Below are 14,538 nucleotides of genomic sequence, written 5' to 3' on the forward strand. Positions count from 1 at the left end.
GGAGCAGGGGGTCCTTCCCAGACCAGAATGGTCAGAGGGAGACACTGCAGAGAGGGACTCAAATACTGCCAGAGTCTGACAGCAATTTGGCCCCAACTGCCTTCACTGCCTCAAGGTTCAAACTTGGATGTCGATTCAGTAAAACGATCCAGGGACGGTTATCAAACGAAACTGGAGTCACGGCCAGAGGAGGAGATATTTGACCAGAGGACCAAAAGCGTGGACGAAGTGGCAGGTTTGACAGAGAGCCCTAAATGAGGAAGGGTAACGCCGCACAGATCTTATGGAGAGAATTCAGGTTTTAGGGGCTCGAGCAGATCAAGGCACAGCCACCCATGGTGGAGCGATTAAAACGGGGAATCCTTTCACACAGAGTTTACAAGGTGGTCTCCAGATTTTCCACAGCTTTGCAATGTTTTTGCGTGGTCCGCATGTCCAAGTCAAAGGGAGGAGAAGAGGACTAGGCCTCTGTGGGTTTGCGGTGAGCTTGGCCGTAAGCACGGAGAGAGGTCCTGCCTGAGACAGGAGCTACAGGAGCTAAATTCAAATGATACAGACATGAATCCCACCCATTGATTATTGCAGTCTTCATTCTGGTACCATGCCAGTTCCAAAGCAACTGCAATGAGAATCTAGTGTGGCAAGGGGCTCAATGTCAGGTGAAAGTTCATTGACAGGGCAAAGGGCAAGACTTTACAGGTTGTTAGCCTGTGTAACAAATTGACGATGTAAAGAGGTTTAATTGACCGTATTTCAAATCATGGGCCGGTTCTCCGGCCTCCCAGCCGAGTGCTTCTCGGCAACGGGAGGCGGCGCACGGTTCGCTGGTGGCTGGATTCTCTGCTCCCGCCGCTATCCATTGAAGCCGCCCCACACGCCGGGAAACCCGCGGGCGTGTGCGGTCTGCCAGCGGGAACAGAGAATCCCGGGGCCAGGGAACGGCCGGAGGATTACTGCCCGTGTTCTCGGCTCGCCGTTTTTCAAATGTGTGAATTGCTAATCCTTAGCGTGTCTTAACCAATCACCTCGGGGGCTTGAGGACTAAAGCTGGAGTTCTGGATTACCACCCCACAGATCCTGACCCAGGAGGACTGGAATGTTGTACTTTACAATGGAATGGCCTCCACTTCACCCTGTGCCGCTTTGTACTTTGTGGCCCTGATGACCTTTGGTAATTACGTGCTCTTTAACCTCTTGGTCGCCATCTTGGTAGAGGGCTTCCAGGCAGAGGTAAGTTCCCAGAATCCTATCCTCGCTTAGCATTGTGTGGTCGCTCGAGAAAGCTGAGGGGCTGGGTGGGCTCACACTCTGTACTCTCACCTTCGGACGCCCAGGGGCTGAGGAACACGGGAATTAGGAGCAGGAGTCGGCAATTCAGCCCCTCGAGCCATTCAATTAGATCATGGCCGATCGCTTCCTGGTCTCAAATCCACCTCCCTGTCTGCTCGCCATATCCCTACAAACCATTTGTTAAAATCAGAAATATATCCATCTTCTTCCTGAAACCATTTAATGACCAAGATTCCACCGCACTTTGGGGCAACGATTTCCACAAATTCACCACCCTCTGCGAGAAATAGTTCCTCCTCATCTCAGTTTTAAACCTATCACCTCTCAGTCTATATCTTTGACCTCGCATTCTAGATTGCACTGCAAGGTTTAGCACACTGGGCTAAATCGCTGGCTTTGAAAGCAGACCAAGGCAGGCCAGCAGCACGGTTCATTTCCCGTACCAGCCTCCCCGAACAGGCGCCGGAATGTGGCGACTAGGGGCTTTTCACAGTAACTTCACTTGAAGCCTACTTGTGACAATAAGCGATTTTCATTTCATTTTTCATTTTCAAGGTGGAACATTTGGTCTTTGTTTACTTTATCAATCCCTTTTAGTATTTTATACACCTCGATCAGATCCCCTCTCAACCTTCTAAACTCCAGCGACTATAAGCCCAAACTGTTTAATCTCTCCTCCAAGTCAACCCTTTCATCCCCGGAATCAATCTGGTGAACCTCCTCTGAACTTTGGTGCCACCACATCCTTTCTCAAATAAGGAGACCAAAACTGGACACTATATTCCAGATGTGGTCTCACCAACACCCTATACAATTGCAACAACACTTCTCTACTTTTACAATAGTATCATAACCAATGCATCCACTATCTCTGCTGCCGCCTCCCTTAATAACCTAGGGTGCAAGCCATCAGATCCCAGAGACCTATCTGCCTTTAATCCCATCAGTTTATTCAATACCACTTCCCTTGTGATGGTTATTGCACCAAGTTCTCTGCATGAACTGCAGTTTTTGGAACCGTGAAGACAGAGGCAAAATATTGGTTCAGTGCCTCGGCCATCTCTGTGTTCCCCATTATTACCTCGCCAGTAACGTCCTCTAAAGGGCCAACACTTACTTTAGCTGTTCTTTTCCTCTTTATATACTGATAGAAGCTTTTAGTGCTCGTGTTTATGTTTTCTGCTAGTTTCCTTTCTTAATTATTCTTAGCTCTTTTGATTTTATCTTTAGTAGCCTTTTGCTGAACCTCAAAGTTCTCCCAATCCTCCAGTTTACCGTTAGCATTTGCAGTATGGTGTGCCCTGTTTTTTGCCTTTATGTCCTCTTTGACTTCCTTGTTTAGCCATGGGGCATTTTTCTCCCTTTTACAATACCTCCTCCTCTCAGGAATATACTTTAATTGAGAGTTGTTTAATATCTCCCTGAACATCTGCCATTGTTCCTCAACTGTCCGACCGTCAATTATTTGTGCTCAGTCCACTTGAGCCAACCCTTTCCTCAGACCTGTATAATCACCTCTGCCCAACGCTAAAACTCTAGTATGGCACTCTGTCTTCTCTCACTCAACCTGAATTTGAATATCTAGCATGTTGTGATCACTCCTTTCAAGAGGATTCTTAACAACAAGACTATCAACCCTTCTTCGTTACATAATGCAAAATCTAAAATAGCCTGCTCCCCGATTGGCTCCATAACATATTGATGTAAGAAACAATGAGTACACAGATCTCCACCCCTCACCCCCCCCCCCCCCCCAATCACCTGTAATCATCTTTCAGGGAGTGAAAAACTGCCCAAGTGATTCTCTAAAAGGGCAAAATAGAATTATAAAAGAAAGATTTTCGTTTCTATAGCACAATTCCCAATCTGGGGACATCACAAAGCACTTTGCAACTAAAAAAATTACTTTTTGAAGTATAGTTACTGTTGTAATGGATGTCAATTTGCGCACAGTAAGCTCCCACAAACAACAATGAAATTGCTTGTTTTTAGTGATGGTAAACATTGGCCAGGACTCCAATCTGTCCCAATGGTTGTAGTTAGGGGATACACTCTTCCCCTTGGAGTTGAGTCACATTGTGGGGACACTGAAGGTGGAGCTTTGCACCGTGTCAAAGCACCTGGGATTACTTGACGTATCGAGTAGTCGATATTTTAAACTCCCCCCACCTCCCCCCCGAGAAGATGAGGATGAGTTTGTTCCCATCCTTACCTCGAATCAGGGTTTAATTTCCTTCCATCGTTGCCAGGGAGACGCCAACAAGTCCGACTCAGAGGAGGAACGAACGTCAACAAACTTCGAAGACTGTGAAAAGATCAAAGAAATGCATTATTTGTCAGGTAACAGAACGAAACAGAGCAAGTGTTTTCCCAAGCTGATGGAGGTCTTTTTGATGAGTAGAGAGGAGTGGCAGAGTGGTCCTTTGTTTCAGCGTGGTCTTCACGTTTTTCCCCTTTGGGGGATAGCAGAAGGATCCATGGCTGAGGGAATCACAGCACTCCCTCCATGCCAACAAGTCCCAACGTGGGAATCGAACCTGAAGCTGCCTGCCCAGAAATAGGGACGGCGCCACGGCGCCTCCTGTGGGGTGTCAGTAACCAGGAGACGCAGATTAAAGCAATTGGCAAAAGAACCAGAGGCGACATGAGGTGGCATATCTTTCTGCAGTGATTTGGAATGTGCTGTCCAAACGGACAATTTCAGCAGTAGCTTTGAAACGGGGATCAGATCTGAAAGGAAAAATTGACAGGACTATGGGGGAAAGAACAAAAGAGTGGAAATAATTGGACTGCTCTTTCAACAAGCCAGCACAGACACAGGCACCATGGGCGAAATGGCCTCCTCGATTGTAAGATTGTCTGATAGCTCAGTACAGACCAGACTCTGAGCCTTTCTAATTTAAACTGTGCCTTTAACCGACTGGGCCAAGCCAGGGATAACATTGGTCTGTCTCTCTCTCCACCAACGGTTTCCATTGTTGCGGTAGATTCTTGGGCAGCGCCTAACCATCGTCTCTCGTTTTTCTTTTTAATGAATTCAGAGAAAGCTTGTTCAATCGTCATGACTCCCAACGGTCATTTGGACATGTCTCCTCAGAACCAGCACAGAGGATCGAGGAGCTCGCTCCAGCCTGAGAATCCCTACATCTCTGCCGAGTCCCGGAAAAGCAGCGTGACCTCGCTGACCCGCCTCAACTTTGACCAGAAGTCGCTGGTAAGGACCTAATTTTGGCAGCTGTGTAACTGCCCGCCCCAGGACCCATTGGCGGGGCCTTCAAGAGTGCGCACCAAAGAGGTCATCAATCTCTCGCTGGTCGCCACTAGGGTTGCAAGCTGGCGGGCCAACTCGGGAGGTACCCTGGGAGACGTCACCTGGCCTATCTCCTGACTCCAACTACTGCATCCCCACCTTCTCATCATTGGTTCCTTCTGTCATATCCATCACCCTGCCTTCCCATCCAGTCAGAAACGCAAAATACACTTATAATAATAATCTTTATTATTGTCACACGTAGGCTTACATTAACACTGCAATGAGGTGACTGTGAAAAGCCCCTAGTCGCCACATTCCGGCGCCTGTTCGGGTACACGGAGGGAGAATTCAGAATGTCCAATTCACCTAACAGCACGTCTTTCGGGACTTGTGGGAGGAAACCGGAGCACCCGGAGGAAATCTACGCAGACACGGGGAGAAGGTGCAGACTCCGCACAGACAGTGAACCCCAAGCCGGGAATCGAACCCGGGTCCCTGGTGCTGTGAAGCAATGGTGCTGGCCACAGGAAGAGGGTAGAGAGTTAAAACAGCAGCGGTGGTGAATAAGCCCCCATCACGTGTTCTGAAAACCTCGCAGACACCAGTTCAGATACGGACACTGCACTATTATTATTATCATTATCAGAGGCTAGTGTAGAGTTGGGATCCGCACTTGGCAAGTCACCAGACACAACTGGGAACAGTTACACTGGGCGGGGTGGGGGTGGGGGGGGGTGGGGTGGGGGGGGAAAGAGGGATGGGAAGCTCAATGGAGGGCGAGGTCGCACTCACTCTGCCGCAGCGGGTACAGATGAAGTCAGCATTGGGGAGTATACAGGAGAACAGTGCAAGACGCTCCCTAACAGCGCTGTGGGTGTACCTATACCACATAGGACTGCAGCGGTTCAAGAAGGCAGCTTCCCAAGGGCAATTAGGGATGGGCAATAAATGCTGGCCTAGCCAGCGAGACCCACAGCCCCCATGAATGATTTTATTTTTAATCCTTAGTCCAAAACCAATTGCATGTCTATGGCACTGACGTCATCAGCATTGTTGGTTCCTTTACCAAGTACCCCATTATTCAACAATTACTCAATACATCAAGCACAACTGTCAGGCACATTCTAAGTGTTATTTTCAGTTTATTTGGTGTGTCTAAAGAGATAATTATGGATAACGGTCCACAATTTATTGGTAAGCCATTTCAGGATGTGTGAGAAGTGGACTATTGATCACACTACTTCTCATCATTATCAGGTCTAGCTAAATGAATGGTTTGCACAGTGAAATTCCTAATTTTTTTTAAAACCAGACACTCGCTGCATTAGTTGACCTCCTGTTGCTTTCAAGGGACAGGGAGGAGTCTGGCGGAAACTTGGCAAAGGGTGTTGCTTAGAGATTCCCCTCTCCACAACCTCAGTTTCATTTCCCTGTCATGCTGTAGACTCGAGGGTCTGCAACTCGTGCCCCCATTACTATTGGACCACTTGCGTGAACAAATGACCAAATCCCTCCACCCTCCCTGTGAGGACGCAGCAAGAACCCCAGCCAAATTCAGGAGCCCCCCCCAGAAAGCAACCCTGAAAGCACTCCATAGAACAGCAAAGCTTTTCACAATTACCTTTCCTGCAAGTTGATTGACTAGCCCTTTAAGTAACGTGAGTACTTGGGCCCTGTCACCGTTGAATTCTTCATCTTTTAATGAGTGACAAAAAAATTCCTCCTTCAGATCGGCACGGTCCAAAATAGGGAGTTGGCATCACATCAGCTGGTGGTGACGGTATGATAACGCCATGTGTCATGCTTCTGGCACACTGCCGGCTGCCCACCTGGGCACCCTTCCCAGCTTTGGGACACCGAGGGCCGTGAAGGAAACGGCTGGAGGAGCTGGCCGCCCCACTGGGAGGGTTTTCAAATTCTGTAGCACCGTCCGCCGAGTGCCGTTACAAACCGAATCTCACTTCCCACGGTCCTTTTTGAAGGCCCAACAATGTTTCTCCCACTTGTTGCTTCCAGTGGCCTCCTCATCAATTCCCGGAGACCCCAGGAAAATCCTGGAAATTTGGCAACTCTCTAAATTGGTGCCAGTTAAGTTGGCAGAGTGATTGTGGCAATGTGAATGTGCTCGGAAACTCCCCATTGTCTCAACGTTGATGTGAGGAGCTAAACTGGACAATATTTAGGACTGGTTCATTAGATTTACAGTTTAATTAGTCCTGATCGGCATTCTGCCTGACTTGTGTGTCTGTGCTAAAGGCTGTTTAGTAAACCAAATTGAATAAATCATGATATGAGTTAAATAAAAAACCCTTCCAGCCCATACAGGTCAAAATATCAAACTATTACAGAGCCCCAGCTACTTTTAAAGTGAGCATTTGCTTCAATTGGGTTTGTGGTTAATGTAAGAGGAGATTGAAACAATTGATTAACAATCCATCGTTGAGGATACTAAACAGTAAAAGTACTTTATGCTGAGAGTACTTACAGAGTAATTGCAAGGAGTGCTTGCTATTGATGGGACTTTAATCCAGAATACGTACATGTAGTGTTAACCTCACACCTTCTCCACCCCCCCGTCCCCGTCCCCCCGTCCCCGTCCCCTGCCCCCCTCGCTTAACCCTGTTTCCTATATTTAGGATATTAATAATAATAATAAATACTTATTGTCACAAGTAGGCTTCAATGAAGTTACTGTGAAAAGCCCCTAGTCGCCACATTCCGCCGCCTGTTCGAGTAGGCCGGTACGGGAATTGAACCCGCATTGCTGCCTTGTTTTGCATTAAAAGCCAGCAGTTTAGCCCTCTGTGCTACCCCGCCGCCACCATTTTTGTTGTTGGGCAGGCTTTTTAAAAGTCCCCCTACTCATCGCTTTCCCCACCCACCCGTAAAGTCCAGCCCAAGGACTTTGTCTCCAAATGCTGGTATCTCTGACAGTTCAGCAATCCCTCAGTACTGCAGGTGGAGTGTCAACATCTTCATCCCAGCCCATCAGGTTAATCTTCCCCCCCCCATTCTGACCACTCCCGCAACCGAGGGAAGCAGCCACGAGACCCTTGGCGAAACGGTTTGAGCGCCAGGTGATGACCACATGATTTCTTCTTTTCAGTCGAGCCGGCGAAGCTCCCACTTCATCCCGTGGGGCGCCGGCGGTGGCTGGGGGAGTCGGAGAGCCAGCTGGAACAGCATGGGCCGGGTCTCCAGCCTGAAGCGGAGGCCCCACTCCGGGGGGGAGCACGAGTCCCTCCTCTCCGGCAGCAGGCGCAAGATCGCCTCCTCCAACAACGACCCCGAGGACATCAGATCCGAGGCGGTCAACAGCTCGGGACTGCTGCACCGTCGGGCGCTCTCCCTGGACACCAAAGGATCCGGTGACTTGCCGGAGCTCCTCCAGGTGCCAGCCGTGCAGCCACCGGGGAGGAAGAATAGCGTAGCGACGGTTACCATGGACCACCGGGACTGCAACGGCAAGGGGCCGCACATTGTGAAAGAAATCTTCCCAAAGATGAACAACCGAAAGGAGAAAAGTGTTTACGACGAGGAACTTGACTATGTGAGTTGACCGGCCATTTGCTGCTTATTTTAAGATGTGATTCAAAATGAAGCAAAATACTGCAGATGCTGAAAATCTGAAATAAAAATGGACACTGCAGGAAAAGTGAACAGAATCGAACACCATCTGGGGAGAGGGAAACAATGTTAATGTTTTAATCTGAATCTGCTATTGACACATTCTGCTTATTTTACCTTTATGCAGCTATCAGCACCTCCTTTAGTCCTTAACAGTACCATTAACACACCATTTTTCTTTTGCCAATGGCACCTCTGTCAAATATTCCCGAGCCCCCACCCATCACTGACCTTCTATTTTGCTCCAATTCCTCTCCAACAGTTTAAAAATCCATCACATTTCTCCCTCTCTTTAGTTCTGAGGAAGGGCCATGTGGACTCCAAAGGTAAACTCTGCTTCTCTCTGCACAGATGCTCAGAGGGTGGTCAGCCTCTGGAACTCTCTCCATCGGGAGGCAGTGGAAGCAGAGTCTTTGAATGTTTTTAAGGCAGAGCTGGTTAGATTCTTGATTAACAAAGGGGGCGGGGGGTTTGAAAGCAATGCGGGGTTGAAGTTACAATCATATCAGCCATGACCTTATTGAATGGCGGGGCAGACGGAAGGAAAGGGGCCGAATGGCCTCCTCCTGACCCTAATTCGTATCCTGCCAGATCAACATTTTCTGTTTTCATTGGAGCTATTCATGTAACCCCTTCCTTTAAAAAAAGAGAATTCAAAGGCCTGTTTCTTCCATCATTGTCAAGGCTGGGAGATGTCGGAGCTGGAATGGGATCAATTACCTGATTCCTGATGTGCAGCATTGGCTTTGCTCATTCCTCAGGTCCGTGAAAGCGCGGCTCACATGTGGAGTGAATAAATCCTGTTGCGGTGACATAATCGAGAAGAACTGCATGGATCTGGGCACACCCAGCGGGCCAGGCAGTGTCTACGGGGGGGAGGGGCGGGGGGGGGGGGTGGGGGTCAAGCTCTTTAGCAGAACTATTTAGTGGAAAAAGATTAATTGGGCAGAGTGCAACGCAAGTGTTGAATTTGGCGTCAGGTTCTGAGGAACACCGCTATTGGGAAAAACTCAGAAAGTCCGGCAGCATCTGTGGGAGAGGGAAACAGAGTTAATCAACGTCCAAACTGAGGCTTCTGTGTTCTGAAGAAGAATCATGTTGGACTCGAGGCGTTAACTCTGGGCGGGATTTTCCCGCCGGCGGGGAAGGCAGCCCCCTTCCCCCACTCCCACGGCAGGCTCCCTATCAAAATGCCATAGACATTGGAACATCCTGCCGATAGTCGATGGTGAGCCATCTCCTCCAGCGGAATGGGGTTGGGAGGGAAATCCCACCTGCTGCTGTCTCGCCGACACAGATGCTGCCTGATCGGCTGAGGATTTCTTTGCACTTTTTCTGTGTTTATTTCGGATTTCCCAGCATCTGCAGTATTTTGCTTTCAGTTCCTGTTGAGAGCTAACAGACCAGCGAACCGTTCCGGGAATTAGTAACTATGGAAACGGACGATAGTCCTCATCAGCACACCACTAGGGGCGGGAAGAGAATTGGAATTCGTATTGGGATGTTTGCCGGAATTCTCCGACCACTGGGAGTAGAGAATCCCGCTGCCAGCGAACGGCGCCCCGCCGAGAAACACTCAGCTGGGAAAACCGGACAATCCGGTCCCGCGGCATTGCACCCATTCCTCACGGCAGCCATTCACTGGACCGGGAGTGGGAATGGCAGTGAACTACAGGAAGCTTTGTAAGGGGAAGAACACAGAAAGGGAGAGGGACACGACAGAGATGAAGGAAGGTTAAGGAGAGTGTTAACTGGAAAGAAAAAGCATTTAAGGTGTCGAAAGTCAGTGATGGCCCCGAAGACTGGGATAAATTTAGAATCCAGCAAAGGAGGACCAAAAAGAAAAGAGGGAGGAAATAAACTACAAGGGCAAACTAGCGAGGATTTTAAAAACTGCCAAAAAGAGCTTCTTTTAATATATGGAAAGGACGAGAGAGATCAAAGTGATCAGAGGCCCCTTAGAAAATGAATCTGGGGAGATAGCTACGGGAAACAAGGAAATGGCAGAGGAGTTAAACAGATATTTTACATCAGTCTTTACGGTGGAAAATACTTCAAACATCCCATTAATACTAAAGAATACTGGGGAGTAATTAAATACCATCACCAACACTAGAGAAGCAGCAATGGACAAACTAATGGGGCCAAAGGCAGATAAGCCCCCTGGCCATGATGGTTTGCATCCTAGGATCCTAAAAGAAGTAGCGACAGAGATAGTGGATGCATTGGTTGTAATTTTCAAAAGATCCTTGGATTCTGGAGAAGTCCCAGAGGATTGGGAAGCTGCCGATGTGCCACCCCTATTCAAAAAGGGAGGGAGGCAAAAGGCGGGTAACTGTAGGCTGATTGGCCTAACATCTATTGTTGGAAAAATGTCGGAATCAATTATTAAGGAAGTAACAGCAGCACATTTGGAAAATCGTAATCGGATCAAGCAGAGTCAGCATGGTTTCATGAAAGGGAAATCCTGTCTGACTAATTCATTAGAATGTTCGAGGAAGTCTCAATCAGAGTGGATAGAGGAGAACCAGTAGATGTGATGTATTGGGGCTTCCAGAAGGCATTCGACAAAATACCTCACAAAAGGTTAAGTTACAAGATAAGAGCCCATGGGGCTGGAGGTGGTATATTGGCATGGACAGAGAATTGGCTAATGGGCAGGGGATAAAGGGTTGTTTTTCAGGTTGCTGACCTGTCATCAGTGGGGTTCCACAGGGATCAGTGCTGGGATCGCAACTGTTTACAATTTATATTAATGACTTGGACGGAGGAAGGGAATGTCTTGTAGCAAAGTTTGCAGACGATACAAAAATAGGTGGAAAGGCAAGTTGCGAGAGGACTACAAACAGTTATTGCAAAGAGATATTGACAGGATAAGTAAGAGGGCAAAAAAGTTGGCAAATGGAGTATAATGTGGGAAAATGCAAAGGTGTTCATTTTGGAAGGGAGAACACAAGAACGGAGTATTATTTAAATGGAGACAAACTGCAGCAAGCTGCAACTCAAAGGGACTGGGGGGGGGCTTGTGCACGAAACACAAGCTCGCACACAGGGGCAGCAGGTAGTCAGGAAGGCGAATGGAATGTTGGCCCTTATTCCAATGGGGTTGGAGTATCAGAGTCGGGAAGTCTTGCTGCAACTGTGCAAGGTACTGGTGAGACCACATCTGGAACATTGGGAGCAGTTTTGGTCCCGTTATTTAATGAAAGATATTATGTCATTGGAGAAGGTTCAGGGAAGGTTCACTAGGATGATCGCCGGGGTGGAGGGATTGTCTTGTGAGCAAAGGTTAGACAGGCTGGGACTCTGCTCATTGGGATTGAGAACAATGAGTGTGATCACATTGAAACATGTCGGATTCTTAAGGGAGCTGACCAGGAAAATGCTGAGAGGATGTTTCCCCTTGTGGGAGAGTCTCAAACCAGAGGGCAGAGTCTCAGAATAAAGGGGAGCCCATTTTGGACGGAGATGAGGAGGAATTTCTTCTCTCAGAGGGTTGTGACTCTTTGGAACTCCTTGTCGCAGAGAGCTGTGGGGGCAGAGTCCTTGTGTGTGTTTATGGCTGTGATAGATTCTTGACCAGTGAGGGAAGGGAGGGTTACGAGGCAAAGGCCAGGAAAAGAGACGTGAGGAATGTCACAATCAGCCATGATCCTGTTGCATGGTGGAGCAGGCTCGAGGGGCCGAATGACCCACTACTGTTCCTATTTCATATGGTCTTATTAAAGGAGGAAGATAATTTGGGGAGGGAGGGGGAGGAGAGGAGGAGACAGTGTTACAGAGATTGGGAGGACCGTGGAGTGATTTGAAAACAAGGTTAAGAATTTTATGATTGGGATGAAACCAAGCTGATAGCTAATTTAAGCCGTTCCGTGAGCTCAGGGGCGATGGGCAAGTGGGATTTAGAGTTTGATCTGAAATTTGGATAGGGTAACGGGTTAAAATGTGACATTCGTGACACTGAAAACCGCTAACAAAGCTCCCTCTACAGGAATAACCGGTACTGCAGGCAGCCCAATGGGGCTCCCAGTCACAGCAATGTGAATAGAAGCGTTTTCAAGCAAATCCCTGCCAAATTTAATATATAAAAGGCAGATTTTGAAGAGATCGTTTGATGACAAAACCCATTAGGTGTTAAACACATAAGGGAAATGAATTCATGAGCGACATATCTCTTAAGTGCTGCGTGTTTAGCACTAAAAGTAATTATGCATGCAAATTCTACGCATTTGTATACTGTCCATGTGGTCTATGCTAAATGGGTCTTAATTGTACTGGAATTAAGGCCATTTTTGTGCTATTGTTTCAAACTGACAGGGTCTCAATGGAGACAAGTGACTCGCTAAATACCTAACCCCTGACATATGTTCGGAAATAAATAAATCTAATGGGACCCAATCCAAAAATTCTTCAACTGAACTTTGCATTTTGCAATTTCCTAATGTAACATTCATGAAGCTTCCTATCATCATCAGACTGGGTGGCAGATAGTTGCACAGTCCTTCCCAAATGGATTTGAGTAAGTAACGGCAACTGCTTGTGTTTACACGGAGCTCCTCGTCACAATGAAAATTCCCAGAGCAAGTTAATCAGGAAGAAGAATGGACATCAAAGTGGGAGCTTAAGTGAGGCTGTTCAGGTTTTAAGGAGACTTTTGAAGGCAAAGAAGGAAATAGCAAAGGAATCAGTGAGAATGAGAGCCCCAGAGGGTGGAGAAATGTGTCTTAATTGATGTCTCATTATGGGCAAACCAACAGCCTGAAGTTAAATCAGTTGGGATATAAAAAAAGGCATCTGACAGAATGGCCTCCACCAGTCCTATAATTCTTTTGTGTTTCTGTGTTTCAGGCATAGAAGTTAGCACTGCTGCCTCACACCACCAGGACCCAGGTTCAGTTCCGACCTTGGGTGTTTGTTACGGGGATAGGGTGGGGGAGTGGGCCCAGGTAGGGAGCTCTTTTGGTGGGCCGGTACAGACTCAATGGGCCAAGTGGCCTCCTTCTGTACTGCAGGGATTTTATGATTTCCCAGTGAACTGAATTTACACTGGATAGGAAGAACTGGGTGGCAATAATGATGCAGCCCCACCAGATTACAGGTGATGGAGAATTGCAAAGGGTCACAAAGGTAGAGCGTAGGAATGGCCAAGAAAGGACCAGAAGGTTCAGCTGGTAATCTGGACGTTGAGTCAATGGGGCACAGGGAACCTCTGGGGATGTGAAGAAAGGATTGGAAAGGGCGTGTGGATTTTATTTGGAAGGTGGGATTTACAGTGTGATTGTGCTGATGTGGATGGAGTGGAATTAAATTGGAAGGATTTGAGTGCGGGTTTTGGTGGAAGGAAGGACTGCATTGATGGCTGGACTCACTGTTTGGACTGTGCTCTCAATGTGCAGAGACTTATACCAGGAGAGTGGTTGTCATGAACTATCGAGAAATGGAAGGTCTTACACTGCCATGTGATGTTGCGGGGTGGGAAGGTGGAGATTCCCTGGTGAGGCATGGTGGGCTACCCTTCCTTTCGCAAACCCTTTTTCCTTTGATTCCTTATACTCAAGCTGCTCTGATTTAGGTACATTTTGTTAAAGAGGTCTTGGGAGGAACAGTTGAGTTTGCACATACAATTAGCAAAGCCTCCTCCCACACACACACACACACACACCTCTGGGGGTTTTCCTCCACCCCAAAGTCTGGGTCTGTTGTAGACTCATTGATAAGAGACTTATCACTGAGATAGTCCATTTTAAATGTTTTGTTGGCATACCTTCGCATCCACTTTTTATCCTTTGGGAATTGTGGGGGGAAGTGGAGGAAGGATTCTTGAGCGGATTACCAGCCCTTTGAGCCGCGTTGAACATTTCTCCCATGGCCAACAAGCCCTGACGTTGGACTTCAATCCGGAGCTTCGGGCCCTGAGGGACATGGCCTCTTACGTCAGTCAGTAACTCCATTATCATCGAATCATATGACCAGCAGGGTGTTCTGCATGGAGCAGAGAAAGCTGGGAGGGAATGTAATAGAGGTGTTCAAATCACCAAGCGTTTGAGGCAAGAGAATAAAGGGAATCTACTTTCAATGACTAACTTGATAAGGGTTTTATTAACTTGATGGAGTTTTTACTAACTTGATAGAGTTTTGACTAACTTGATAGAGTTTTTCGAGGAGGTCACAAAGATGATTGATGCAGGTAGGGTGGTGGATGTTGTCTATGTGGACTTCAGTAAGGCCTTTGACAACAGTCATGGCAGACTGGTACAAAAGGGAAGTCACACGGGATCAGAGATGAGCTGGCAAGATGGATACAGAACTGGCTAGGTCATAGAAGGCAGAGAGTAGCAATGGAAGGGTGCTTTTCTGATTGGAGGGCC

The 14,538-nt window shown here is 47.7% G+C and overlaps 1 protein-coding gene across 1 annotated transcript in view; it reads left to right on the plus strand.

Moving 5' to 3' along the window:
• Positions 1–14,538, plus strand: part of cacna1ia (calcium voltage-gated channel subunit alpha1 Ia) — a 229,704-nt gene that overhangs the window by 109,842 nt on the left and 105,324 nt on the right. The window contains 4 exon segments of the mRNA XM_072492567.1: positions 1,075–1,230; positions 3,540–3,630; positions 4,332–4,504; positions 7,650–8,093. Coding sequence (XP_072348668.1) covers positions 1,075–1,230; positions 3,540–3,630; positions 4,332–4,504; positions 7,650–8,093 — 864 coding nt within the window.

Source organism: Scyliorhinus torazame, chromosome 29 (genome assembly GCF_047496885.1).
Source record: "Scyliorhinus torazame isolate Kashiwa2021f chromosome 29, sScyTor2.1, whole genome shotgun sequence".
NCBI classification, from domain to species: Eukaryota; Metazoa; Chordata; class Chondrichthyes; order Carcharhiniformes; family Scyliorhinidae; genus Scyliorhinus; species Scyliorhinus torazame.